General features: G+C 37.1%; 2 protein-coding genes across 3 annotated transcripts in view; one reads left to right on the top strand and one right to left on the bottom strand.

Annotated features, from left to right (window-relative positions):
* LOC125844213 (costars family protein) overlaps window positions 1-27,306 on the top strand; it is a 974,123-nt gene that overhangs the window by 589,857 nt on the left and 356,960 nt on the right. The window lies entirely within an intron of this gene.
* Window positions 1-27,306, bottom strand: part of LOC125844205 (phosphatidylinositol 4-kinase alpha 1) — a 43,904-nt gene that overhangs the window by 13,004 nt on the left and 3,594 nt on the right. The window contains exons 4-22 of the mRNA XM_049523470.1: window positions 17,945-18,115; window positions 17,650-17,808; window positions 17,430-17,557; window positions 17,044-17,350; window positions 15,362-15,530; window positions 15,000-15,217; window positions 13,091-13,249; window positions 12,813-12,995; window positions 11,876-12,370; window positions 11,400-11,759; window positions 10,960-11,174; window positions 10,519-10,699; window positions 10,224-10,357; window positions 9,979-10,129; window positions 2,426-2,692; window positions 1,847-1,924; window positions 1,657-1,701; window positions 987-1,159; window positions 668-863 (exon numbers count right to left, since the gene is read on the bottom strand). Coding sequence (XP_049379427.1) covers window positions 668-863; window positions 987-1,159; window positions 1,657-1,701; window positions 1,847-1,924; window positions 2,426-2,692; window positions 9,979-10,129; window positions 10,224-10,357; window positions 10,519-10,699; window positions 10,960-11,174; window positions 11,400-11,759; window positions 11,876-12,370; window positions 12,813-12,995; window positions 13,091-13,249; window positions 15,000-15,217; window positions 15,362-15,530; window positions 17,044-17,350; window positions 17,430-17,557; window positions 17,650-17,808; window positions 17,945-18,115 — 3,789 coding nt within the window. The remainder of the gene's footprint in view (window positions 1-667; window positions 864-986; window positions 1,160-1,656; window positions 1,702-1,846; window positions 1,925-2,425; window positions 2,693-9,978; window positions 10,130-10,223; window positions 10,358-10,518; window positions 10,700-10,959; window positions 11,175-11,399; window positions 11,760-11,875; window positions 12,371-12,812; window positions 12,996-13,090; window positions 13,250-14,999; window positions 15,218-15,361; window positions 15,531-17,043; window positions 17,351-17,429; window positions 17,558-17,649; window positions 17,809-17,944; window positions 18,116-27,306) is intronic.

Here is a 27,306-nt window from a genome sequence, read left to right as displayed (position 1 = left end):
ATATTGTTCGTGCAATCCTACTTCAAAAACATTTCTTTTGAGCCGAGTGTCTATCGAAAACAGTCTCTATCCCACAAAGATAGGGGTAAGGTTTGCATACATCCTACCCTCCCCAGACACCACTTGTGGGATTACACATGTATGTTGTTGTTGTAATGCCATTATATTTTACATTCTAAATACATATTGTTCCAAGGCTGAAAATAGACCCATTTCATCTTTCTAAGCCTCCCATGTGCCTAACCATCACCGTCATAGTACCCATTTGACCTAACAATTTTCTACCCCTTTTACCCCAATTGGTGATCTCTGACAACTATTCTTACATCAGTCATTGCAAAAGAGATGAAGAGAATATACTTAAGATATAATAAAAAATGACCAGTCTATACTATAAGATAAAAGGTCATACTGAACATTTAACACAAATTAGAGTACGTACCTACTAATCATTAATTACCATCAAAGGGAACTAACTGAAAGAAGACTTCAAGAGAAGAAGAAATGCCTTTAATTTTAATTTATACTAGCTGCTAAACATAACGATCTGGTGGGGAGAACTAGTGGATAGAATGTACGACCATACACATATTTTTCGTTCGAAATGAAAATATATAAAAATCAAGATGCCGATGGAAGGAAAATACACCTGTATTCCCCATCTTACCTTGAATATACAGGCTTGGGGTTTTATGTCATTTTGATCGCTGTCCTGATCTGCCACATCAAATGTGATCATAATAGGAACCTTGGCAGCTGATTGCAAGGGAATCCCACTATCAACCTGAATCCCTTTCACGATTTTATTAGGAGCAGTAGGTAGATACAGATCATCTCCTTGCATCTCAATTTTCTCAAGCTCCCTAGAAATCAAAATTTGAGGTTTATTTCGAGATACACAAGTGTCCAAAGGCACAACATTTAAGCATATTTACTAACAAATCAAAATATATATAATATTAAATCTTGGTGCACAATTTATTCACCTCCGAATACCAGCTCTTCGCTCCTCCTTGGGAAGTGGATAAAGTGCGCCAGATATAGACGTGACCTTGTCAAAGAAATCAAACTCTCTCCGAAACACATCACTAGCCTTTTCATTGAACCCATCAATTATTCGTTGCCTCACAAGAGGAAGTAGGGCTAAAAATGCAGCATGCTGAAGATAAAGTATAAAATTATTAACAGTTATAAAGGGAAAATAGAAATTAAGAAAAAAATCTTTTTACCAATGTGTGACGTCGTGTAAGAATTTATCATGTGAAACAGCTACATGAAACACAATATTTGTTGCCTTCAGCAAATGTGGTACCGCGTCAACATAAGGTGACTGAGTGAATCACATGCCAACATGTGAGGGTTTCCGAGAGAGAGAGAGAGAGAATAGTAATAGTGAATCTTTCTCTCTCTCTCTCTCTCTCTCTCTCCAAGTCAAATTGGTTTAGAGGTATTACAGTGGTGTTAGTCAATAGCTAAACTAAAGGAAAAATTGTGTTTATTATCTGAAAATTTAAAGTTTGCAGCTTTCAAACAAATCTTCTTCAACATGGACTTTGTGCACAGCATGCTTATGGAAGAGGGCCAGATAAGACTGTTGAGGTCAAGGTGCATTAGATGTTTTAATAGCAAGAGGTATCAGTTGAAAAAATTATCTACCTTTGCAGAAGAATCTTTCCCCGACTCTGGCTCACAAGTCTCACCCTGCAAGTGTTTTTCAGGTTAGTGGTTATCATAGAGAACTAAAACCTATATTCATGATAAAGCAAGAGGAGACATATACTTTTTATCATACAAAGACAGCCATCTTAAAACAGGAAAAACAAATACAAAAGCAAAAGCTTCCCACCTGCAGATTCCATATCAGAATATGAGCGAATATGTCACTCCTTTGAGTAGCTCTGAGCAAGTATCCTTCCACCAATTTCTGCATGAATTAAATTCATATGATTAGAGTCAATCATGCCTAGTATATGAAGGACGATTAAGCATCCTTTGCCATTGATGCACACAATGGATGGGAGTTGAGACACACAAGGTACTATGAAAACTACTTCGAGCTGAAAAGCCATAGTGATTTCTGCTGTTTAACTCTGTTCCATTTTTTGCAAACTTGGTACAATAAGAATCATTAACTTACTCTCCGTCATAACCATATAATATGTTGTTCAGGAAAGAATAATAATATCTAAAAACTGACAGGAATGCTAAATCCAAGGTGGTGAACTACGTAAAACCGTTGAAGATGCATCAACTACCAATAATACATCTCTTTGACTTGCTAGCCAGATGATTAAGAGCATCGAACAAATTCACAACAATAAAACTGTTGAAGATGCATTGACTTCCAATAATATATCTCTTTGACCTGCTAGCCGGATATTAAAAGCAATGAACAAGTTCACAACAAAAAGTCCAGAAAACGCACCTCGTCATCATATCTCAGAGCCTGCACCAGTTGGGGCATGAAGAAGGTTACTCTTTGAGGAGGGTAAGACTCCAACACCCTTAGAACATAAGCCATGACACGTGGATGACCCTTGTATGCTGGTGTGAGAAACTCCAGTGCCTGTGTAATTGAGCAAGCAGCCCAGTGCGGCAATTGTTGTAGAAGTGTTGAATTTTCGTCAATGGCTTTAGGTGTAACAAAGTATGGCAAAGCTTCAGGTATATGACGTATCTCCAATATATGCAACTGTAATAGAAACAAGATAACCATTTTCATCAATCACAAAGATCAAGTGTTTGGATAAAAGGGAATGACTAGTAAGATTGTAAAACAGGCTAACTCAGAGAAATAGTGACAAGCCAGGATCTGTAAGGAAAAATAAAAAAAATAATCAACCTTAAGCTGCATTGGAAGACCACAGGCATCTCAAAACAACAAACATTTCTGATCAGAAATATCTTCAGAAAGTAAAATCCTTATTTCTTAATTACTTTTCCAGGATTAGATTTGTTCATCAGTACCAGATAAAGTTACAGGGCCTAACACAATTATCTCAGTGAGGAGAACAACTGCCTACAGCTCCAAACAATTCTAAAAAACAGGTTACAGTTCAGCAAAATGAGCATGCAGTACTGAGAAATAAAGACAGCAAAAAACAACATACCCCGTGTAGTCCCACTAAGTGGGATCTAGGGACGGTAAAGTGTGCACAGACCTAACCCCTACCTTAGAGATAGAGAGGTGGTTTCCAATAAACCGTCGGCTTAAGGAAATATGGTCCAAAGCAGTCACAAAAAAGGAGCAACAGAAGTACATGAAACAACAGATAATAAGAAAAACAACCGATAGTAATAGAACAGAAACTACAACCAAAACAATACAATAATCGTGGTACAGAAACATCAGGTAGTAACAGAAGACAAGAAACTACAAGAGCAATACAACGGTTACTAATGTGAACGGACAGCAAAACAATGCACTGCTACCTACTAACAAGCAGGTAGCAACTTCAAAAAGAAACATATACTCTCAGGAGAATCATTCATCCTACAGTTTTTAGCTTATCACACATGTAAAACAGTTCTCACAATAGTCTGTACTATTTTGTTTTGAATCTCTGAAGAGGTTTGACTTTGAATTTGACTTTTTTTTTTTTTGAAATGGAAGCTAAGGCAAAGATGGTCACTAGAACCAATAGAGAGAATTCAGGGAAATGTATGGTTCAAGCATACCATTGGAAGTAACATGTTTTCTGATTCGAAATCAGCCCAAAGAATATATTCAGCCGAGGCCAAATTTAGAAGCTTTGGAAGCAAATACACAAACTGAATCAATACTAAAATAACAAATAAGATAAGAAAAGGTGGATGTAGAAAGCACAGCAGGACACATTTTCAAGCATGTCGGAAAATTGTGGATGGATTTAGTGAATTTAAAAAGAATTGATTGGTTCTATTTTGTACAAGAGAATAGACTTGGAATTAAAGTGGTCAAGCTGTCCAAATCATTATTTCTTTCATTCAAAGAATTAGTGTTGTTAACTTTGTGGAGACTGCCTATACTAGTAGCTGGATTCTACCCAGCTTTTTTGTTAAGCAAACATTTGCATTAGAAGAAATAAACCCCAAGAAAAGGTGCCATCCCTAACAACATGTAAACAAACCCAAAGGTAAGCAAAAGGAACTAACTCTTAGTTCAATTTCCTCCCCAATTTTTTTTTTTATTTTTTACAAGGTAACTAACAGTCTATAATTCATCAGCATGAAGTGTTGGAAGCAAAAATGGAGTGTTAACATCAGTGGATCCAAACCCAAAAACAATAAACTAGGACAGACCACCTAAGCCCAATATCATCTCATAAGGACCCTAGGATGTCCACAACAGAAATTGTATCATCTACATACTCTGATTTGCACCAATAACAGAACATAAGAATACAATTCATCTGAATCCTTTGTAAGGAACTACTAGTATCTTCAAAACACCTAGAATTCCTTTCCTTCCAAATTGTCCACCAAATTGCTTCAAGGAAAATTTTCCATCTATTTTTGTTTGTGCTGCTATTCCCCTCTGAGTTCCAGTTCATCAGTGCATCAGATGTTCTACCTGGCATTATCCACCTTATACCTCTAAAGCTTGTGAACAAATGCTTGAACAGGCTGATCATCTTGCAATGTAAAAGAAGATGGTTGATTGTCTCTAAATTTTGCACACAAATATAACATCTAGAGCACAAATGAATTCCCCTTCTCCTTAGATTCTCCCAAGTTAAAACTGAGTCATTCACCACCAAACAAGTAAAATCGCCCACTTTATATGGAATTTTTACATCTCCATATTAATTTCCATGGCAGTAGATTCACCTGTGCCACTTTATTTAGGTCGTTTGTAAGCAGAGCTTACTGTAATAAATGCCTTTACCATGAATAATCCACCTGAGTGTATCTTCCCCTAGCTGTACTTCATTGTATTGATCTGAAGTCCCATAGAAATCTGCCAAAGTGTCTATTTCCCAGTCTTGCATCAGTCTTCTGAAAATCAAGATCCCTCACTGTGTGGACCAAACTTCCTTCGAGGTGGCACTTGCTGTTGGTTCAAGTTTAAAATGTTTTTTTATAGGAAGGTAACAATTGTATTTCTATAAACAAAACTTAGACACCCCAAAAAAAGTGCTAATTTGAGAGTTTTACAAAGAAAGCCAAAAGTACAAAAGACCACGGTCCAAAAACCTATATTCTTATATGTTGCCAATTAAATCAACTAAGTCACCTACTTCCCCCAATATACTTTGTTTACACCAAAAGTAGAACCGACTAAGACAATTTATCCTAATTTTATGGATAGAACTTGTAGTGCCTTCAAAAAACTAGAATTCCTTTCTTTCCACACACTCCACCAGATGCAAGCAGGGATGATCTTCCACCAATCCTCCTCCCCTCTTATGTACCCTACACTCCACCAGACCTCCTATTACTGGCGCCCACCCATGAAATTATTTTTCCAGTACCATTTCCCCTTCAAGTTCGGAAAGGAATCTACCGTCCCCCATCTCATAAATATTCTTTCCATGTATTTGAATCTAAGTTGCACTAGCCCATCTTCTAGTGTCTGATAGTGTCGTGGCTTCAGATTTATTCCCTGTTCCTAAGAAAAAGCCAACCAGACATCTATTCAGTACCTCTTTCTGTGGTGAATCCAGACATTCTTTGACGTGAATAACATTTCCTTCCTGTGAAAGCTGTCCACCAACCACTTCTTTATTGGACCATCAAGAGTTTCTGAGTGCATCTGCATAGGGAAGCTCTTTATCAGCCAATCTGGGTTCTCCTTCGTTAACTTGGTCGCTACTAAAGTTAATGAACCTACCGATCTTGTCGGCTATTGAATTTCATCCAGCATTGAAAGTAGTTTCTGGAATAATTAGAACAGCCCTCCTCCTTCCCCGAATACTGATAATGCTGATGTAACGCCCAAAGTTGTTAAAGTTCCTTGCACAAAAAGTTTCAGAGAAACTGCTCCTTTTTTCCACCTTCTAACACCATTTCCTCTGAACTTAAATGCCTCTCTCAGAATCTGAACAACCCATTCCAGGGTCTTCCTATTTTCAGCGATATCCTTCTAAAGAAATTCCTACCTCTCTCAGTCCATTCAAACCAAGAATCTGTTGGGTTAGTGGATCTAACAATGTCATTAAACTTAAAACCAACCGCAAAATAAATGTGACTATACATATGAACAAAACTTGATGGAATGAAGGAGAACAAAATTTCCAGTGATCAAAAGGGCCACCAGAATCCAGACGCCTGATTCAAAAAGTAACCTTTAGTGTATTACCTCAACACTAGTGCCTGGGAGCATTTTTCTAGTCATACTGGGGATATAACTGCTTCAAGCTGCCATTTCCCAACCAGTAGTCTTCCCAAAACATTATCCTCCTACCATCCTTAACATTCAAACTGATCTTTTGTGCAAAACTGCAAATCCAGGCCAAAAATTCCTAATTGAACTCTACAAACTAGTTTTGTAGGTGCCGGTTACCCATTTGGTTTACCAAAATCCCTCCTTGTATTTTTCCATCACTACAGTAGCCCATAAAGTTTGATCCTCCTTTAGCAATCTCTAGAGCCATTTCTTCAGGAGACTTTTGTTTTGATTCCTCAAATTTCTCATTCCAAGACCACCTTGTTTTTTGGGAAGGATGAAAGTTTTTCTATTTAACCAGATGGATACATTTCCTCTCATTGTTTCCTTGCCATAAAAAGATCCTTCTGAGACTATCCAGTCTCTCCTCCACACTACTGGGAAGAGGGAACAAAGACATCAAATAAGTAGGTAGAGCATCTAATACAGAATTAATCATAACCAGCCTTCCTCCGAGAGATAAGTACTGAGATTTCCACTTAGCCAGTCTTTTTGACATCTTTTAGATACACAGTTGGAAAGCACCCCATTTCTCCACTCAAAATATCAGCCAGTTGTTGTAACCCTGTCACCTCATTTACTGGGAAGAGCTTACTTCTCCTCCAATTGATGTGGTGGCCAGAAATTGCTTCAAATAGGATAAGTATAACTCTCAAAGCCTTCATCTGTTCCTCTTTCCCAATATTTATTTTCCATTAACTCATTTCTCATCATTGTTGGCCTTGCTTTCCAACCATCATAATTCAAACTCTTGTTTACTGTTTCCCCTCTTTCCTATCTGGTGGGATTTATTGTGTTGGCTCGCAATCTCTTTGCTAATTCCTTCAGCTTGCATCAAGAACAACCTTACCTTTCTTGATAAGGAGCAAAAGTGCTTACCTTTACATCCAAATTCCAAGATCCCATGATATGCTGAAGAGCCCCCAATGCCTAGCTCAAGTGGCAGAAGGTGGAGGATTTGTGACTTAGGTCGCAGGTTCAAGCCCCACACCATACAAAGTGAAGCCAGGTATTTAAGTGGAGAAGGGTAGAGGGGCGGGCCCATTATCCACAAGAACAACCTTACCTTTCTTGATAAGGAGCAAAAGTTCTTACCTTTACATCCAAATTCCAAGATCCCATGATATGCTGAAGAACTTCATAAATCTTGTAGTTGTCATCGTGGTCAGGTATTACCTGTTGGACCCTTATTGCAATTTGGTTATCTGATGGGTTGAACAGTTTTATCAAGAACCTGCGATGCACTCTTGGTTATTTTCTCTCCAACAACATACCCAGTGTAATTCCACAAGTTGGGTTTGGAGGGTAGGATGTATGCAAACCTTACCCTACCTTTTGGGGTAGGGAGGTTGTTCCCGATAGACCCTCGACTTGATAATCTGTTCTCAGCGACCAAATTTTGACTCATCATCCCTTGTTGCCATGCTTCAACCCCATCACCATATTCAATTTCCTACTCTCTTTCAAGATTGAGCCCTCATCTGAGAGTGTATGATAAACACCATGTTTTGAACTTAAAGCTTCTTCATGTATGAAAGATGTGTCCAAAGTACTATTGTTTTTCTAAGTTTTCACATTAGGTCATGTCCCATGATCCATATAGAGATGGTCTGCTTGGTCAAGTTAAGGCACCGGATGCCGGTCTGCCAGGGGCGTGACAGTATAATCCCTTTCTCGTAAAGAATCCCTCTCCAAAACTAATTGAGCTTCTTGTCACCCAGATCACGGGTCCCCAATCATGGACATTTCAGCTATTTCGTGTAACTGTCGCTCCTTTATTTTTTTCCCTTGTGAACAACCAAATATTTTTACTGAGGAAAGTCTGATCCAAGCAAGGACGATAAGAGGAAACAGAACTTGGAGCAGAGGAAATTTTGAGGTCAGACATTTCTTATTTGTCTAAAATGCAAGGCATCTGAATCAATAACCGCAGCATTGTCATCATATCGTATTATCATCCCATTGTCGTGTTTGAGTTCTTTACAGGTACGCACAATTACAGCGAACTTCTTGTTTCCAACGGTGAATCTATCAATATTTTATCAACCATTAACAAGTAATCTTAATGTGCGCGGATTTGGTTATGGAGATGAAAAAAAGTACTTCAAGATCTATCAATACTTTGGGTCAACTTCAACTCTAGTCTTATCAAAGAAGAATTCATCAGCTCCTTGCTTTTTTAAAAAGGAGCAAAGTTACATAAATATTTTACAATTACGCATCTTCGTCATGCTTAAACGAATAAAGCTTAACTTACCAGGAGAAACATGATAACAAGGCATAACCAGCAACAATAAGTTGCAAGCACACTATACAGGAAACAACTTTCCTCCATCTTTTTGACAAAAAAAAAAAGATGTTATATATACCTTACTAGGTAGTGTTCCCACAGTTCAAAAAAAAAAACACAAATTTAGTCCATTTAAAGAACAGTCACTTTTCTTTAATTTCAGTCTTCGCTCAAAAGGAAAAGATAATCATATATCATATATATATATATATTATATAAAAGAGAACCTTAGGCCCGCCTACGTGGCGCTACCACAAACCAGAATTCCCTTTTAATTTATTTATTTACAAAACTAGCCTTCCCCATTCATTAAAAGTAGTGAAATTTATGAAAAGTTGCGACTTTTATGAAAAGTTGCGACTTCAATGAAGAGTTGCAACTTTTATGAAAAGTTGTGATTTTTATGAAAAGTTGCGACTTCAATGAAGAGTTGCGACTTTTATGAAAAGTTGTGATTTTTATGAAAAGTTGCGACTTTAATGAAGAGTTGCAATTTTTATGAAAAGTTGTGACTTTTATGAAAGGTTGTGACCTTTCCGAAGGGTTGCAACTTTTCAATAGTTGTAACATTTCCGATAAGGCACAATAAACATTTGTTCACACTACTATTTGTTGCCTATAAATAGAGGGATTTCCTCTCATTTTAAAACAACAAAAATTCTAAACCTCTTCTTCTTCTTCACAATTAAATAAATATTTGTGTACTTCGATCCTGTTGAGTGGCTCACTGACACCATTGCTTATATTAAAGATCCTGGTATGTATTTTTATAGTCATTTATTTATGCTCATGTTATTAAGTATAAATGATAGAGATGTAATATATTACATTTTCCTTTACATTGTTAATGTTTGTTACTACGTAATCTTGTATGTAAGATAATGTAGTGTTTTAGTTTTAATAACTGTTAGGTTTTAAGTATTATTTTATAAATTCCATGATATTAAATCCCCGCGCGAAGTGCGGGTAATTTTACTAGTAATTAGAATAATTCATAAGGGAAATCTTTCTATTTCCTGGTCAAAGACTTTGTTACAAAGAACAGTAACCATATAACTGAAACTAGTTATAACGCAAAAGTTACTCAAGAATGTTTGTAGTATGATTCACATATCCCCTTATTTTTTAGATTCTTTCGCATATAAAATTCAAGAAAATAGACAAATAACGCAGTCTTCATCATCCTAAAGTCGACTTCATATGTCACTTCTGTTTCAAGTATTCTGTGTTCTCTCTTAAATCATGTTTCATTTCAGGCACATCCATTCAAGGTTCAATAAAAAAAAATTAAGGAAATAAAAAGTGGGAAGGAAAGACATACTTGCACCAACTGAGTCACTTCAGCCTTCAGATGATTATTTGTTGGAAACCTGGCAGCCAGACACAGAGCTATCCGAGGATCCACAGAAAAGGCAGTTCGCGCAAAATCGACCCATTTATCAGAGCTGATTTTAAGACGTGAAGTGGTTTCCCTGATGTTGGAAGAATTATTAATATCAATAATGACAACCACATCAAAAGAAATTAAAACAGGGAGAAACACAATAAGCAATCATCATGCATTACTTGACAGTGGGTTGTGCCCAAACATCAAGTCTGTCAGCTTCATGTTGGCACAACATCAGAAGCAACTGCTTCCGCTTTTCCCTTCCAACAGCATAGCTCTCCATTTGGCCCCAAACCGGATGGTATTGATCTCTCTGTGACCATCATTAAGTTCAAAAAAGAGCACAAGAGCCAGAAAACAATTAATTTGCAGAGAACAGAAACTGCCCCACGCCAAAAATATATTTTAGACGCAAAAAGTTTCTCAAATGATGTAAGAACAGAAGTTCCAGCGCCTTGTTTATGATTATCTCACCACATCATTCAAAGAGCTTCCATTTTCGAGTGCCCGTCCTCTCGAATCAAGTTGGGGAGTATCTAATTGCTCATTCAAAAGATGATGGACAAACATAGAAACAGACTGCGCCTCACTTAGGGCAAAGTTTTTGTTCATGTCATACCACTCAGGTTGGTGAGCAAACCACCCCAATGATGCCCTGCAATTGAACATAACCCAAATGTTCAAATGCATCAGCAAAGTCAACAATTGTCTAGTCTGATGTAACATATTGAATCTATTGAGATAAACATACAAAAATAAATACAAAATGTCTTGGTGTGCATCTCAATATCGACTAGCAAGCTATAGGTCCGAGATGATGAGCAAGGACCTTCCATTACTTGTTTTCATGTCTGTATTCATAATGTAGGGAAACATACTAGTCCAATTAAATGCAAGTCAATAAGTCGACTTTACCGATATATCCTGTCTTCCAGAAGCTGAAGCCCAGCCCTAAGGTTTCGCAGATTACCCTGTGACTTGCATGAGCAGAACTTCAGCCCAAGTAGCATAAGGGTGAAAAATGTGCCAGTGGCAGCTGGGTGGGAAGAAAAATTCCAAGGTAGTTTGGTGGTTCCTTGCAACAACCGCCCTAAAAGCAAAAGCTGTGGAACACTATCATGTCGAACAACCTGCAAAAATAAGTTTTTCAAGCAAACGAAAGCTACAGCTTGAACATTTTTTTAAAATGCAGTACGAAAACAAAAGGCTGAAACAATAATAAGAGCACTAGATCAATTGAAAGCTTTTAGCAATATTATCAAGAGAACAGGCTGCATTTTTCACAAACACTGTGTGATGTTTGTTTATCTGTAGATGTGATTTAAACAATGAAAGCATTAACCCCTCATAATCACCTCAAACCGATCAATGAAAAATCCAAGCCATAGTCTGTGGGCCAATATTTGTTCAACGGGATCCTTCTCAGGCGGTGCTTCCGGCTCCCCGGAAACCAGGTGAGGCCTTAACTTAGCAGCAGGCCCAGAACACCTAAGCTCGGATGCAAAAATCCCTCGCTTTGTGTCGACTGTCCACAACCATGCATCAACAAGCTCAGCAAGTACCAGAGAACACAATTGAGGAGCAGCTGAAACCAACCATGTCCAAATAAATACACCAGTCTCCATGGCATCAGATGTCAATACATAAGCTGGGCACCAGCAAAGAAGACGTAAAAGTTGTGAAAAGCTTTCTACATTTGATTTAGAACCCGAACCCTGTGAACAATAGAAAATTCAGTAACATGAATACAAAAAACAAAATTGAACCAGGGAAAAGAGAATGTCTCTTCCCAGCCTAACAAAGCAAAGAATGGTAGAAATCAGATTTATACCAGATCAGACAGAAGCAAAGCAGTTGCTTGAGAACAAGTTTCATGGAATGCTGACTTATCCACTTCTCCCCCTTTTTCTGCAACATTAACAAACTTCTGAAGCAGTCGGACAAACTTTGTAAGTAAAACCTCAGAAAAGGACTCAGGTTTTTGCTGCATATTTTCCTTCGTATCACCCGAACCAACCGCTGGACGATCAAGGCTGCCAATAGTCTCATATAACCTTCTCATTCCAGCAATTTCTCCAGCATGATTGCATTTTGCAGTTGCACTGATCATACCAGTACTGAGCACCTCTAAATTAAATGCCTCTGTCAATTTTAATTTTGCTCCAGATGCTGCAGCTGCTGCAGCCATAACAGCAGGAATATTTGCTGGCTTTGTTCCTGTCCAACAATCATTTTTACCAGTACCAATTTTAATCTCGGATAAGAGAGAAACAACTTCTGCTGTAGGCTGTGATTTTTGCCAAGTGTTTGCTTTACAAAGCTTTTCCTGAAGTACGGAAAGACAGATTAGCTAATAGTATATGCAATAGAAAATATAATACGATAAGAAAGAAGGGTAAAGGCAAGTAAAACATCAGCAAGAACCACGCAAATTCAGATGCAAAAAGGTACCTAAATTATGAACTCTAGTTACCACATAAGCTAACGTACCATCTCCACCAATATTTACTCCTATGTAAAGAAGACAAATATTTCACAAATTTAAGGACTAGTAATGTTTTTCAAACAAAATATATTTTGTCTACCTGTATCATAGAAGAGAAAGACCCAAATGTTCATTTTGCACTCTAAGAAAAGTACATCAATCCCTTAGCAAGACAATGTACACAAGTAAATGATCATAGACATATGAGCATACTTACACATGTAATGAGAGCAAAAAGAGTTACACAGCCTTTTCATGAAACTGAAATGGATGAATAACAAACCTGAAGAAGCCCCTGACTAGTACAAGGAGCCTGTGAAAGTGAAACAATTATCCATTCGCGGACAGTCTTTTGGTACAAAGAGCGGATAGTAGCAACACAAGCTGGATCATTGACTACAGAAGAAGGTGGATCATTCTGCACCGAAAGCAACAGTGAATCTAGACAAGAAGAATTCCACAAAATCTGCAAGCCAATAAATCATTCAAACGTTAGCATCAAGCAATGGCAAGAAGCAAAGTTGACAAACTTGATACTTGATACAAGCAGCGAAACGACACCTGAGGAAAGCAATCTCTTAATTGATTCAACAAGTTAACTGAGATATCTCGTATATGCTCATCCCTTTGAGACAAATTCTTTACAAGAAAACTGGCATGAGTGGACAATGTAGATTCCCTATACTCTGCTTCAGGTCCAGTCTCAGACATCCGATCCTCCTGCAGCAAGTTATTGGGATCATGTGACCTTTATGGAAAAAAAAAAACAAAAAAAAGGAGAAATGGGAAGGGAAATGCAAAAGAAGAGGATCAGCAACTTATGTTTGTTTCAAAAACTATCATCTCCATTAGCTTTTCCATTACTGAAAAAAACCCACTAAGAAGGTATACGATATAGTTGTTGATTTTCAACTGTGACGAACTTTGTCCATGACAGTTTCAAAAATGTGTCTACCGCTTAAAGAAATGTTAAAATGCTCTGAGTGAGTACAGACACAAAATTGCATCATGCACAAAGGAAGCCCCCTATTCCTATTTTCTACAATGAACCTCCTCACAATCCTCTGAAGATCTAGACTGACAGAGGCCAAGTAAGAAATGTCACTGATGGCATGAAGAAGATGCTAAAAAGTAAAAAAGCTAACGAGTACAAAAACAGAGTCAGCTCCAATACATTACAGGCTATGATAAGATCACAGAGCTAACAAAGTCTAAAATATTATCCAAGAAATTTACATAAGATTGGTTAATCCAACTAAAAAGACACAAAGACATCTAGCCTTAAGGGAGTAATTTGGAGTTGATATTACATTAAAGCATCTGTGATTTCTTTCTGTTCAAACACACCCAAAAATACAAGGGGGGTTATCTTCCAGACTCTTTGGCCGACACCACCAACCACCGCCAATTACCACCAACACCATCATCAATCATCCCACATTCTTCGGCCACCGCCACCAACTGTCAACGACTAACATCAACCAACTCCACCATCACAATCACCACCACCCAGTGTTGTCAAAGGTGTGCTTAAAGCGCACTTTTAAGCCCTGAAGCGAGGCTCAAAATGTGCTCAGCACTTCACCTCGCTTAATGTACGCTTCAGTGTCGTCATCAAGGTTCTAATCTACTTAATACTTTTCCTAGCCAATGAGCCTCATCTTAATAGGCGACACTAAACAATTGATATTTCACTTTATGTAAGAAAAAATCAGTTGTTCATATTTGTCATTCATGCTTCTAATTGTAAGTCTTGGACTAAATCTATAAATTTGTATTTTACTTCTCTCTTTTCGTTTTATCCCATTAAAGCCCACAAATTGTGCTTTGCACTTAAAGCCCCAACAGGCCTTAGAGCATTTTTGCGCCTTTTGCTTTTATCAACACTGCAACCACCACTATTAACCATCACTATTGCGCCAGTCACTACAACACCAACCACCTCCAAAAGCACAACTATCACCACAACCATTACTTAGCCACTAGCACCAACCATCACCACCACCACTACAAACAAGAGTTTGAGAGAGAACTCAGCTTGATTATTCCCACGAGCTATTAGGGTTTAAATAGCTAAGTATACATGTCCTAAAGAGGAAAGCAATCATACCTAATCAATACAAATCAATACCTAATCAAGCTAGGAGTAAATCAAGCTACCAATATATTTACACATATGCTATAGAATATTTCTAGGATTCTAACAAGTACAAATACCTATTATACTCTGAAAATGTAGACAGTTATATTGTTTTTTTTATAGGTCATGCAATGCATTTTTTCATTTGGTTTTATAAATTATCTGTGATAAATTCATGCATTCTGTATTTTTTAATTTACTTCCATATGTGGTATCCTTCTATCGCATTATATAGTTACCTTTATTCAAGAAGTACGAAAATTTCAGAAAAAATGAACTAGTCTGCCAATCTTTCATTTATGAATAGACAGTTGAAGAAAGTTAAAATACCAGCCATGCTACTGCTGTTTCAAAAGCCCTGTGAACAATTGCTGTCAAGCACTGAGAGACAGCTTGTGTAAGACCAGGACTTTTCAAGTATTCGAAGGCACAGCTGAAGGCACTTCTAGAAGCTGTTGAGCTAGGGCCCACATTGAGGATCCCACCGTTACTACTAAATCGTATGATCTCCAGATATGCAACTGCAAGTAGATACGTTGACTTGACACCTGTAGAGGCCAAAGAAAAAATATCTCTTGAGGCCTAGAACATCTCAATCATCATCTGTACCCAAAGCAACAAATATCTCCATAACAACTAAATCATTAAGAAGATTTCCTTCTCAAACTGAACATAAGGGAAGAACAACAAACCCGAAATTGTGCTCATTGCTGAAACTTCCATGCGCCCTCCTAGAGCAGCACAAAGAGCAGTTCTTTGGCTAATGGCAGCTTTCTCATTGCCACTACCACGCCGACTACCTGGGTTATGAAGAGCATTAAGTTCCAACTCATCTTCAAGCCATTTCACGGAGCTCACAACCTGGTAAACAGCACATTAGACCTTTGTATAAAATATTCGGTTAAATTAATTAAATTTTTTCATGAAACAAGATATATTACCCACACACTGATGGACCTGTTAATATTGAAGTTATGACTTATGAGTAGGATAAACCATACTCCCTTGAAATAGATAGCACGAACAACTCAAATAACCATTCTAGTCTCTTTCTTCTCCACTTTTCACCCCACCCTTCTCAGATTACTAAGACCAAGGAGAATATCAACAAATGGGATAAATATGTACCTTCAGGCATGTGATATTCATATTTTGATTTGGAAGTTAAAATGCACAATATTTCAGTTTTTGCCAGTCGATCAACATGACCAAAAACAAATAAGTCTAAACTGCTTATGTCACCAAATTCTGAATTTGGGCAAGTTGATCAATGCAGTAGGCAACGCAAGCCCAAAGAATTATTCAAGCAAAAGCACAGTTATACCTTTTGTGAGAATCACTAAACACGAATATGTCTTGTGGCTTTCCATTCTTTAAGAATTATATCATCTTCACTATATTGTACTATACTTCACCATTTAGGAACTCTACTTCAGAGTGAAACCTACTTAACATCAACTAGCATGAAAAAACCTGCAACATTTTACATCAAACAAAAGAGAGCCATATCGATAACTTCCATTATGAGAACTTGATGAACACAATTCACAAGGCATGCTCATATAAGACTTCATTTCATGATTTAGGTTGTTTTTTTTCTAAGAACGTAGCAACATTTATAAAATTAGACGTGCTGGAGAGAAGGATGCACAAAAAATATGAGGATTAGAAAAGCATGTGATAAACCCAGATGGTATCCCTATAGAGGTTTGGAAGTGCCTCGAGAAAGCTGGAATACCAAGACTAACAAAGCTATTCAATGTTATATTAAGAAGTGAAAAAATGTCAAACAATTAGACAAAGTCCCTTGGTTACGATTAAAAAAACAAACGAAATAGTAAGAGTTGTGTGAGCTATCTTGGCATAAACTATGGGTCACGAAAAGATCGATGGAGTGTATACTTAGAAAACCTTGAATTTGCCTGAATTAGAAAATTTATCTATCAATATTGAAACGAAATGATCCGAAAATAGCCATATGGACATAGAGGATTAAATAGACGACCTCAACTAGTTTTGAATTGATGTTGTTCCCAGTGTTCTGATGTAGCCATTTTTTCAAAACGAACCTCTTCTTAATCAAGGAAGACGGAGTAAAAAAGCAAAATATTAGAGCTTTATGAGCAAGAGGGAATTAATAGAAAAACCGCTAAACTACTAAGTTGGAATGAAATTTTACTAAGTGGCACACGTGACTTAAGAATGCACAAATAGGTGCGACATCTTAAACATGTTTCCAACTTGTTTCTCAAGGTTGACCTACAATAGTTGCAACAAGGTGCAGCAATTTCAACATAAGAATTAAACATTCTAGGAGAAGATGGACCACAAACTTTGCTCGGAGACTGAACTTTTAAATCAAAACTAAACTTACTAGTGGTGGGGTTCCTTGAGAAATGCGTTGGACAGCGGAGGACCAATCAGCACTCCACATGTATGGACCACTCACTGCTTGAAGTGCAATTGCTCCCATACTGCCGACGCTGTTTAGAGTAGTCGATACTGACTTTGTCATGGCATGATGGCTCTGTAATGGAGGAGCTAGCCCAAAGAGAGCAATATAGAACCACAAGTTTCGAAACAACTTCAAGAGTGAAGGTTCAACATCTACAGTAGGATCGAAATCTGAACATATCTCAGCCACGGCAGGAAGGAGAGGCCCAAGAAAATCAGCTCCACTCCTGCAAAATACATTGTCCCTGAGTTTCTCCAAAAACAGTCCAGTAAAGCACATTCTCAGCCAATATTAGAAAGACTTACTTTCCACTTTTTGACTCTGCAGCCAAGCCCACATCAGAGCACAGGGATAGCAAGCGCTGACGGTAGTCTGTACGCAACTTAGGAGTAGTCAAGTGTCTGGCAATCAGAAGAAATCCTGCTGGAAGTGTCTAGAATGTGATTGAACATGTGAGCAGTAGACCAATAACAGATTATCAGGGAGAAGTAATGATATAATATGATAAAAGCATCATGTGCACACCTCAACGCGTTCTGTTGTGGCTTCTGGAGCTGCGGTATTACTTTCAGCTGAGCCAACAGCAGCAAGCTTACTTAAGTAACTCCTTGTCATCAGAACAACAGCTTCACGATAGGACTTCTCAAAACCTAAACTTGCCATACGAGCAACAGCATCAAGAAGCTGCAGCAACTCAACAAAAACATGTGACTCAGAAAGTAGTTCAATAGCTCAGTTCGGGGAAATGACTTTCAAAACTTGAACAAATGAAGTAGAGATACAGGTGCACTATGTTTGTGATGAAAAGAGAGCCTCATACTCGGAGTCTCAATAAGCCTGGTATCGACGCATCACGCTCCTCTAAGCTTTCAATGAATTTCGGCAATATCATATCCACAACTTCAGGCCTCTTAACTGAAGAATTTAGATCAGCTAGTAACCTTATAACGTTTAACTGCAGGGAAGGAGCTGTGTGGTTCTCTCTCTCTACCTGGAAATGTGAGCATTTGCAGACAACATTTTTAAAAAAAAAGGAGATAATAAAGAAACACTAGAAGAATTAAGCAATATGTTCCCGAGAAGAGACAAAATACATATAAGCCTCTTAGGTGGCTGTGACCATATTCTGTGACATTCCCCCACTTTGGTTCGTAGAGATATTTCATGAAGATAAAGCATTTGAAAAAGAGATGAAATTGAGAAAATAATTTTTGATTGTTAAGGGAATAAATATATAAGCATCTACTTTGTCACAGGCCAACCAGAAAGATGTTTGTCTACTGGCACAAGCATGCATTGGATCATCAAGCTGTGGATTTCAAACTTCTAATTGAGAAACTCAAATATTCCAAACCTGTACTTGAGCCATAGGTTTTGTAACCTTAACACTGGATAAGAACAAAAACTTAAATCTAAATGGATGCATATAAGCTATTGAAGTGTTAGATTCCGTTCCTTATCATCTGAAAATGTCAAGAAAAAGAGCCAAAAACATTCTCAAGTCAAAGGAAAACTAACTTCGATTTTTTTTCTTGATAATTACACTAAGACCTCATTTGTTTTAGATTAAGACGTCCGAATTCAAACACATCTGAATATTAAAATGGACATTAAGATTTAGATATTTGAATTTAAATACACATTTGAATATTAACATGTTGTATTAAGATGATAGATCCAAACACTAGATAATTAAGATATATTTTCAATATCTGAATGTATAAACTTGTATTTATTCAAAAATTAATTTTAAAAAAATTAATAAAATACTAAATAAATATTCTACTATATTAACAAAATATTTTTAAAAAAATCATATGGTTGGTGGTGGTGGTGGTGGCGATGGCCAGTGTGGTGGTTGTGGATGTCGATTAGGGATGGTGGTGGTTGCGGGTATTACCTAGTGGTGATGGTGGCTAATACAATGTTGTCAAAGGTGTGCTTAAGCCCTAAAGCAAGGCACAAAACATGTTTGAGTGTTTGTGTCGCTTTATGGGTATTTCAGTGTCGTCATCAAGAATCTACAGCATGCTTTCATATCCAATGGAGCAATCCTGAAGATGTGAACAATTAAAATTTCACTTTGTCATAAAAAAAAAATCAATTCTTTGTAGTATATTTATTATTCATGTTTTTGCTTATTAATCTTGGACTACACATACATATTTGTACTTCTTCTCCATTTGCACCTTTTTCATTTAAGCAAACGCTTTGCTTGCGCTTGCAGCACCCAAGGACCTTACAGCATTTTGGAGCTTTTTGCTTTAGATAACACTGGGCTACCAATAATGGTTGATGGTGGTAGTTGGTGGTGGTGGTTGATAATTGTAGTGGACAATGGTAATAGCTACTGGTGGTGGTGAATGCTGACAACGATATATAGTGTGGTAAGTGATGGTGATTGGTGTGATATTGGTGTGTTATCACTCCTTAGTCTCCCAATGGTTAACAGTAGTAATAATTTCTTTCTAGTAGTTATTTGAGTTTCTCATTCTAGTAGTAGCTATTTCTTGTAGTAGTTTGCAGTTACTCATTCCAGCAATGTTAGGAAGCCATGGCCTAGTTTCTAGGGGTAGTTATCTTGTACTGTATTTAAAACTCTCAGTTTACTGCATGAATCTAAGCAGAAAATTATCTAGTTTTGAGTGCTTTAACTCAAGATATTGCAGCTTCTCTCTTAACAAAACAGCATTATAGGTCGAAAAAAAAAACTCTTTCCAGCTCCTAATACACTCTACATTAACTTTGATTTTGTCTTGCAAAGTCTCATAACTAGATCCATAACAAGGAACCGTAACAACTTGGTATCAAAGCCGGGAGTTATGGGAGACCAAATTTAACATCAACTAACACAATTGTTGAACTTGTTCCAAGAAGAATGTGCAGCCAATTTAGCCGGGAAGCAACAAATGCTCACGTGGATGCACTCACAAAGGATTTAGCAAATTCAAAGATCGATTCTGATCCAACTGAACACACCAATCAGAACCGTGACTGGAAGGGTAAAACTAGAGTGGCAGAGACCCTTTGGGATGGTTGAACAGATGTGAACACTTATTTCGACACCAACAAACATCAAAAGAATAAAAGGTTAAACTTGCTTCTTTTCATTTGGAGGGCAATGCACAACTTTGGTTTCTTCAACTAGAGACAGATATGCCTCAACTATCTTGGGATGAATTCAAACGTCGTTGTAACTTCATTTGGGCCACCAATCAGAAGCCAGAAATTGGGAGAATTAACTAAGTTACGCCAGATCGGGTCTGTGGCAGATTGCCAAGAAAAGTTTAAGCAGTTAATTTCGTGGGCTGGTACACTCACACCGTCGCAAAAAATTGAACTTTATATTAGTGGTCTTACTGATTATATAGCAATTGAGGTTGAGTTGAATAATCCTCTAGATTTGGCTACAGCAATGAGTTTATCCCGGCTTTATGAACCCAAGGAACAACCCATTTGTTTGCAATTGTTAGATGCTTGCATATCAAACTTGAAAGACAGCAAATTCTAACCTCAACAACATGCCAAATTTGTGAAGAAACTGACCAGATTCGAAATGGAGGAAAGGCATCTTAAGGGACTTTGTTTCAACTGTGATGAACCATTCACTCAAGGACATCAATGCAAGAAATTATTTTGGATTAACTCTATATATGATGAGGAAGAAGTTGTTGAAAAAGAGGAAAATAATAATACTTTCCATACTTAGCGCTTGAGGACAGGGGCGATTTGAAGGAGGGGAGTAATGTTATCACTTGTTAGTCTCCCAATGGTTAACAGTAGTAATTACTTGTTGTAGTTATTTCTTTCTAGTAGTTATTTGCAGTTTCTCATTCTAGTAGTAGTTATTTATTTGATGGAGTTTGCAATTTCTCACTCCAGTATTGTTAGGAAGTCATGTCCTAGTTTCTAGGGATAGTTATCTGGAAAGTACTATATTTAAAACTTAGGTCATTGCATGAAATCTAAACTGAAAATAATCTAGCTTTTGAGTCTTTAACTCAATAGATTGTAGGTTCTCTCTTAACGAACCAGCACCATAGGTCGAAAAAGAAAATCTCAACATCCTCGCTGAATTTTGCCCCACCGAATGGGATTCTCCTAGACTCAGCACTGAGGTTTGCCCCGCCTTACCGGGAGTTGCCTAAACCCAGTTGAACTCTGGCCCACATCGACAAGGCTAACATAGGAGTGGCTCTGGTACATTTGTAACGGCCCAACCCTCTAGTGATATTGTCCGCTCTGTCCTAGGCCCGAACGGCTTCAAAATGTTTCACTAGTTGGTAATGTCTGCTTACTTCTATACCCAACATCTCTCCAGTATTTTAAAAGACTCCTAATACACTTTACATTAACTCTAATTTTGCCTTCCAACATCCCATAACTAGATCCATAACAGGAAACTGTAACAAGGTGGTTGATGGTGATGATTTTAAATAGTGGCTAGTGGTGGTGACAGTTGATTGTAGTAATTGGTAACAGTGGTGGTTGTGGCTAAAGATGATAGTTGTAGGTGGTACTAATTGATAATGGTGTACGACAGTGGCACTAGTTGATAATGGTGTACGACAGTGGCACTAGTTGATAATGGTGGGGGATGGCGATAACGATGAATGGATTGAATTGGTGCATTGCCATTTTTGTAAAAATCCGTGAATAGACATATCAATAATTTTAAGACTTTGTTAAGAAAATTGATTATTCAGATCTATTCAAACTCATTAAGTGGTTGTAACATTAAAATTTTAAAAAAGCTTAATGGTTAAGGCCACATTTGTTTGCACTTAATGGAGACCTGAATTTGAATGGTTCAAACCCAAGGCCATTAAGTGCATTTGTTTTTATTAGATTTAAACACTTATTTGGTCTGATTAAGTCTTAATCATTAAGATCTTGAACAAAGTTTTGATATCACTATGAGGCATATTTGTGTGGATACTTTTCAACACCACACTCTATCCACAATCGCTAGCCGCCACCACCACTAACCACCTCTACCATCATAACCTTCACTATCATTACTGTCGCCAACCACCAATCACTTATATCATCACAAGCACCACTGCAACATCATCGTTATCAACTACTATTGTCGGTCGCTACCAAACCTATCACCTTTCATCATTGTTTATTCACTACCACCATTGTCAAACATGCTATTGTCGCCCAACCACCTTTGCCATGACAACCAGCATTGGCAACCATCAGCGTTGACAACTACTATTGTTAGTCACTACCACACCTACCACTTCCATCATTATAATTATTTTCCATTGTCACCACCACCACCATCGCCACCTACACCACCATCACTGTCAGCCACTACCACTATCGCGGTCAATCCCTACTACTAACCACCTCCACTATTATAACTAGCACCAGCACCAACTACCATCAACACATCGTCAACCACTACACATGCTTCAGTCACCACTATTAATACCGCCAACTACTAATATCAAAATTATCAACCAACTTCACCATCACTACCACACCAACCACCTCTACCACCATTACTAGCCACTAAAAGCAACCATTACCACCACCACGATACAAACCATTTCTAACATTTTTAGCGAACATAAATGTTTTAAATTCTTTTTATCAAATAGTGATTTTATTTTATCAAATTTATATTTTTCTCATATTTAATTACTTTTTTATTTAAATCATATATTTTTATGTTTACAAAAAAAATAAAGGGGTAGTTTCAAATACATACAGTAAAGTAATTAGTTTACAACAAATATAGTCATGTTTTACTTACATAAAAGATAGCCAAAAATCATTGAAAATATACAATGACCATACAGTATAGCTTGCCAAAAGTCAATGAAAGTATATACTGACTATACAATGTAGCTTACCTATACATGAGCTATACATTGAATATACATTATAATACACTCAAAAAGCTTAATATAGCTTAACTATACATGAAATATACACTAAGTATACATAAAATATACACATACTATTCAATCTCAATCACCTCTAAACAGTTCCAACATTTAGATATTAAATCCTCTTGATGTTTCGAGTCATGTTTGCGATGGATCAATTTTTTAAAAAGAAGAAGAGAAAGAACTGAAAGAAAGAATTGGAAGAAGAAGAAGAACCGGAAGAAGAAACAGCAACAACGACGACAATGAAGGTCGAGAAGAAATTGACCATTTTTTGGTAATCAAATTGACCGAATGGTTATTTGATGTTATTATCCCATAAATAAATTGTCCACATTCCGATGTTGAAAAACAAATACTCTTAATCATTCACCCTTCGGGATGGGCCAGTGGTTTGGGCTTGGGACTTCCATGTTGGAGGTCTCAAGTTTGAAACCCCTTGCCAGCGAAAGCAAGGGGTTTGCTTTTAGGGTCGAGCACGTCAGACCGAGCTTGCCTAGTGCGGGTTACCTCTCATGTGTGGTTTGAGAGCTATTGCATAGGAGAGAGGGTTTTACCCTATGCGCACCCAAACGGTATCGGCTGTGGGTTTCCCTTGTCATAAAAAAAAATACTCTTAATCATTCAGTGCTCAGATCTAGATACAACATCGTAAGCATTCATATGTGCATTCAAATTTAGACATTTAAATTTAAGGAAAACAAATGAGGCCTAATATCTTAATGATTAAGGTTCAAACCAAAAAACAAACAGACTCACGATTAAGATGAAGACCTTTCAAAGGGAGACAAATTATGGATGCAGTCTTGATTGCCAATGAAGCTGTAGATTCCAGAGTTAAGAAGAAGAAGCCAGGCATTCTCTGTAAGTTGGACATAGAGAAAGCTTATGACCACGTTAATTGGTGATACCTTATGAAGGTATTAGAAATGATGGGTTTTGGGCAAAAGTGGTTTAAGTGGATGGAGCAATGTATTTCAACAGTCTGCTTTTCAGTTCTAGTTAATGGTTCTCCAACAGGATTCTTCCAATCATATAGAGGACTCAGGCAAGGTGACCCACTGTCACCTTTTCTGTTCCTAATTTCTATGGAAGGACTAAATAACATGATCAAGACAGCCAAATTACGAGGTTGGATAAAGGGTTTTGAAGTGGCTAGAGAAGGGATTGACAGTCTGGAAGTGGCACATCTACAATATGCAGATGACACACTTATTTTTTGTGATGCTGAGGAAGATCAACTAAAGCACTTAAGACTGATTTTGGTCCCGTTTGAATGGGTCTCTGGTCTACATATTAACTGGAGAAAGAGTTTAATGTACCCTATTAATGTAGTCAACAACATGAGTTGGTTAGCAATAATCCTTGGAGGTGAAGTTGGCACTCTGCCAACTACATACTTGGGATTACCTTTAGGAGCCAAATCTATGTCCATAGATATATGGAACAATGTGATCGAGAAGTGTGAAAAAAAACTAGCCAGGTGGAAAACACAATACTTGTCTATGGGTGGAAGATTGACACTAATCAATCCAGTACTTAATGCTCTTCCAACTTACATGATGTCCCTTTTTCCTATCCCACCAGGGGTCACCAAGAGGCTGGACAGTATTAGAAGGAAACTTTTGTGGCAGGGCAATAAGGAAAAGAAAGGATTTCACTTGGTAAAGTGGAAATCAGTGATAACTGGGAAGAAAAATGGTGGTCTGGGGATTAAGAACCTAAACTTGCAAAGTAAAGCTCTTCAAATGAAATGGTTATGGAAGTATTCAAATGGTAACCAACTATTGTGGGAAAGGGTGATTGAGGCTAAATATATACCAGAAGACAAATGGATGACCAAAGAGGTGACTACTCCTTATGGAGTCAGCCTTTGGAGGTCCATTAGGAATCTATGGGATGAAGTGAAGAACAACTCAAAGGTGAAAGTTTTTGATGGGAGTAAGACCATGTTTTGGAAGGATAATTGGAATGAGAAAGGCAACTTGGAAGAGTTATTTCCTAATGTTTACAACTTAGTTACATTTCAGCAAGGGTTTATAGCAGATTTATGGACACTACAGGGCTGGAACTTCAACTTCAGAAGACATCTAAATGACTGGGAGGTTCAGAGAGTAGCCGATTTTCTTAACACAGTGGAACCTTTCAATGGACTTCAAACAGGGAAGGATGTTCTATGGTGGACAGGAAACAATAGAGGAGTACACAAAGTTAATAGAGCTTATAAGCTAATGGATCAGACAAACCAACAAATTAAAAANTTGGTAGTGCTAAATTCATGGTAATATGTAATAATATTTATTGTAATATTCTTCCGATAGTTGTTTTAATCTGAATATTTCTTTAATATTATTTATGATATACTCTAGATATAACATATCTTGGGTTTTTTGGTACATATATAAATTTTCCGCCATTAATTGTTCTAATAGTTTTATTTCTTCCATAGTTCCTATCCAATATTGTAAATATTCGTAATTCATTTTAATCTGAATTTATTTCTAAATCGTACCATTCTATTCCTTCATTATCTAAATATAGATCTTGTAAATCTATTTCATACCATTCTTGATTTAATATATCTTCTAATTCGTAATCATTAAATATTTTTTCCCATATTATTCTTCTTAATTCAATTATTTCTATACCGTTAAGTATATATAAGATTAAAGTTTCATAGTTTTTTATCATTTCGTCATGCACGTATGTAGTCATGTTCTTTATTATGCAGGTTTTTTATTTCAAATTATTTCTTCCTATCATATTCATAATTGATTAAATCCATATTAGATCATTATGACTACATGGAACAACAAGCAACACTTTTAGTTCCCAAAATCCTTTCCTTTTGGGAGCCTATGGGAAAATTAAAAAAAATTAACAAAGCAGATTCAATTACACAAGACTATCTTTTTTATGAAAATCACGAAGACATTAAATGCCAAAAGTTGTCTTTGCAATGTGAAAGAGTGCATTAAGAGCCTGTTTGGATTGGCTTAAAAAAAGAGTTTTTAAGTCAAAATAAAAAGTAGAGAAGGTCCTACTTTTGGTTTTTAACTTATTTTAAGACATTTTAAATTTTATTTTTAACTTTGCCAAACACTCTCAAAAAAACTAAAATGACTTAAAAGTAGGTTTAACCATCTTTTAAGTCAATCCAAACATGCTCTTATTTTATATAATCGGAACTAGAGAAAGATTCGCGCGGGGAGGGTAGAGAGGATGAAACACAACAATTGTCCCCTTCAGTCATCTTAGGCTTAAAACAACCATATCTCAGATAAAAGAAAAGTTCACAGACTAATCTTTAACTCACAAACTTGATAACATAGTTTCAGTTCCAGAATAATACGTTTTTCTTTTTTATAAATGGTGAGTTTGTAATTCCAGGATAATAGACAAAAGTTCAAATTGTCAGTAATTGAAGCAGAACTCAAGGAAAATAGACTCTGGAGTTGGGTCACAAGGAAGCTAGAATCCACTGGAGTAAAAAAAAAAAACAGGGAGAAAGATGGACGAATTAGTTTTCTTTTAACTGTATGATCACGTGAACTGTAGAAGTCGTCACACATAAATCGAAGATACTGACACACATTCAATGACATAATCCCTGATCTTTTTAAAAAGATTATAGAACATCAGTATAATCCCTGACTTAATTACAGTCAAAAGTGTCTTCATTACTCCAAGTTATCTACATGGAGAAGTGGACATGAAATTATCAACCTGGAAAAGCAAATTTTAGAGGGAGAGTGAGAGGGAGAATGGTATTAATTATAGTGTGCTAGATGCTCTCCCAACATTCTAATTGTTTTACTTCCCTATGACACCAAAGAAAGACTTGGAAGCAGCTACTCTTAACAAAGATGGAGGTCTAAGCATAAGGAATCTATGGATGCATGCACTATGAAAGTCTATTGTTTTAAATCCTATGGAGGTTTAATCATGAAGGCGCTCAATGGATGAAAGTTGTATCAGCTAAAATTGGTAAACTAAACACTAGGCACACTTAAGTTGTGGCTCCCATGGATTGGGGTTTGAAAGCCATAAGGAATCAATGGGATGCATTCTCTTAAAGTGCAAGTTAAAGGGTGGTAATGGAAGATGAATATATTTTTGGCACAAAACATAGATGGGATTCACGCCCTTTAAGGACAAAATTCCAGACATTTTTAGATTTGATTAAGATGCTGATGCTACCTTAGAGCAATGCAGAGGTGAGACAGTAGGAATATAAGGTTCAAAAGAGACTGCAACGGTTGGGAGTTCAAAGGATATT

This window comes from Solanum stenotomum, chromosome 11, assembly GCF_019186545.1.
Source record: "Solanum stenotomum isolate F172 chromosome 11, ASM1918654v1, whole genome shotgun sequence".
NCBI lineage: Eukaryota > Viridiplantae > Streptophyta > Magnoliopsida > Solanales > Solanaceae > Solanum > Solanum stenotomum.
Note: the sequence above shows the minus strand (reverse complement) of the source record. Positions and strands in the feature narration are given on the sequence as shown.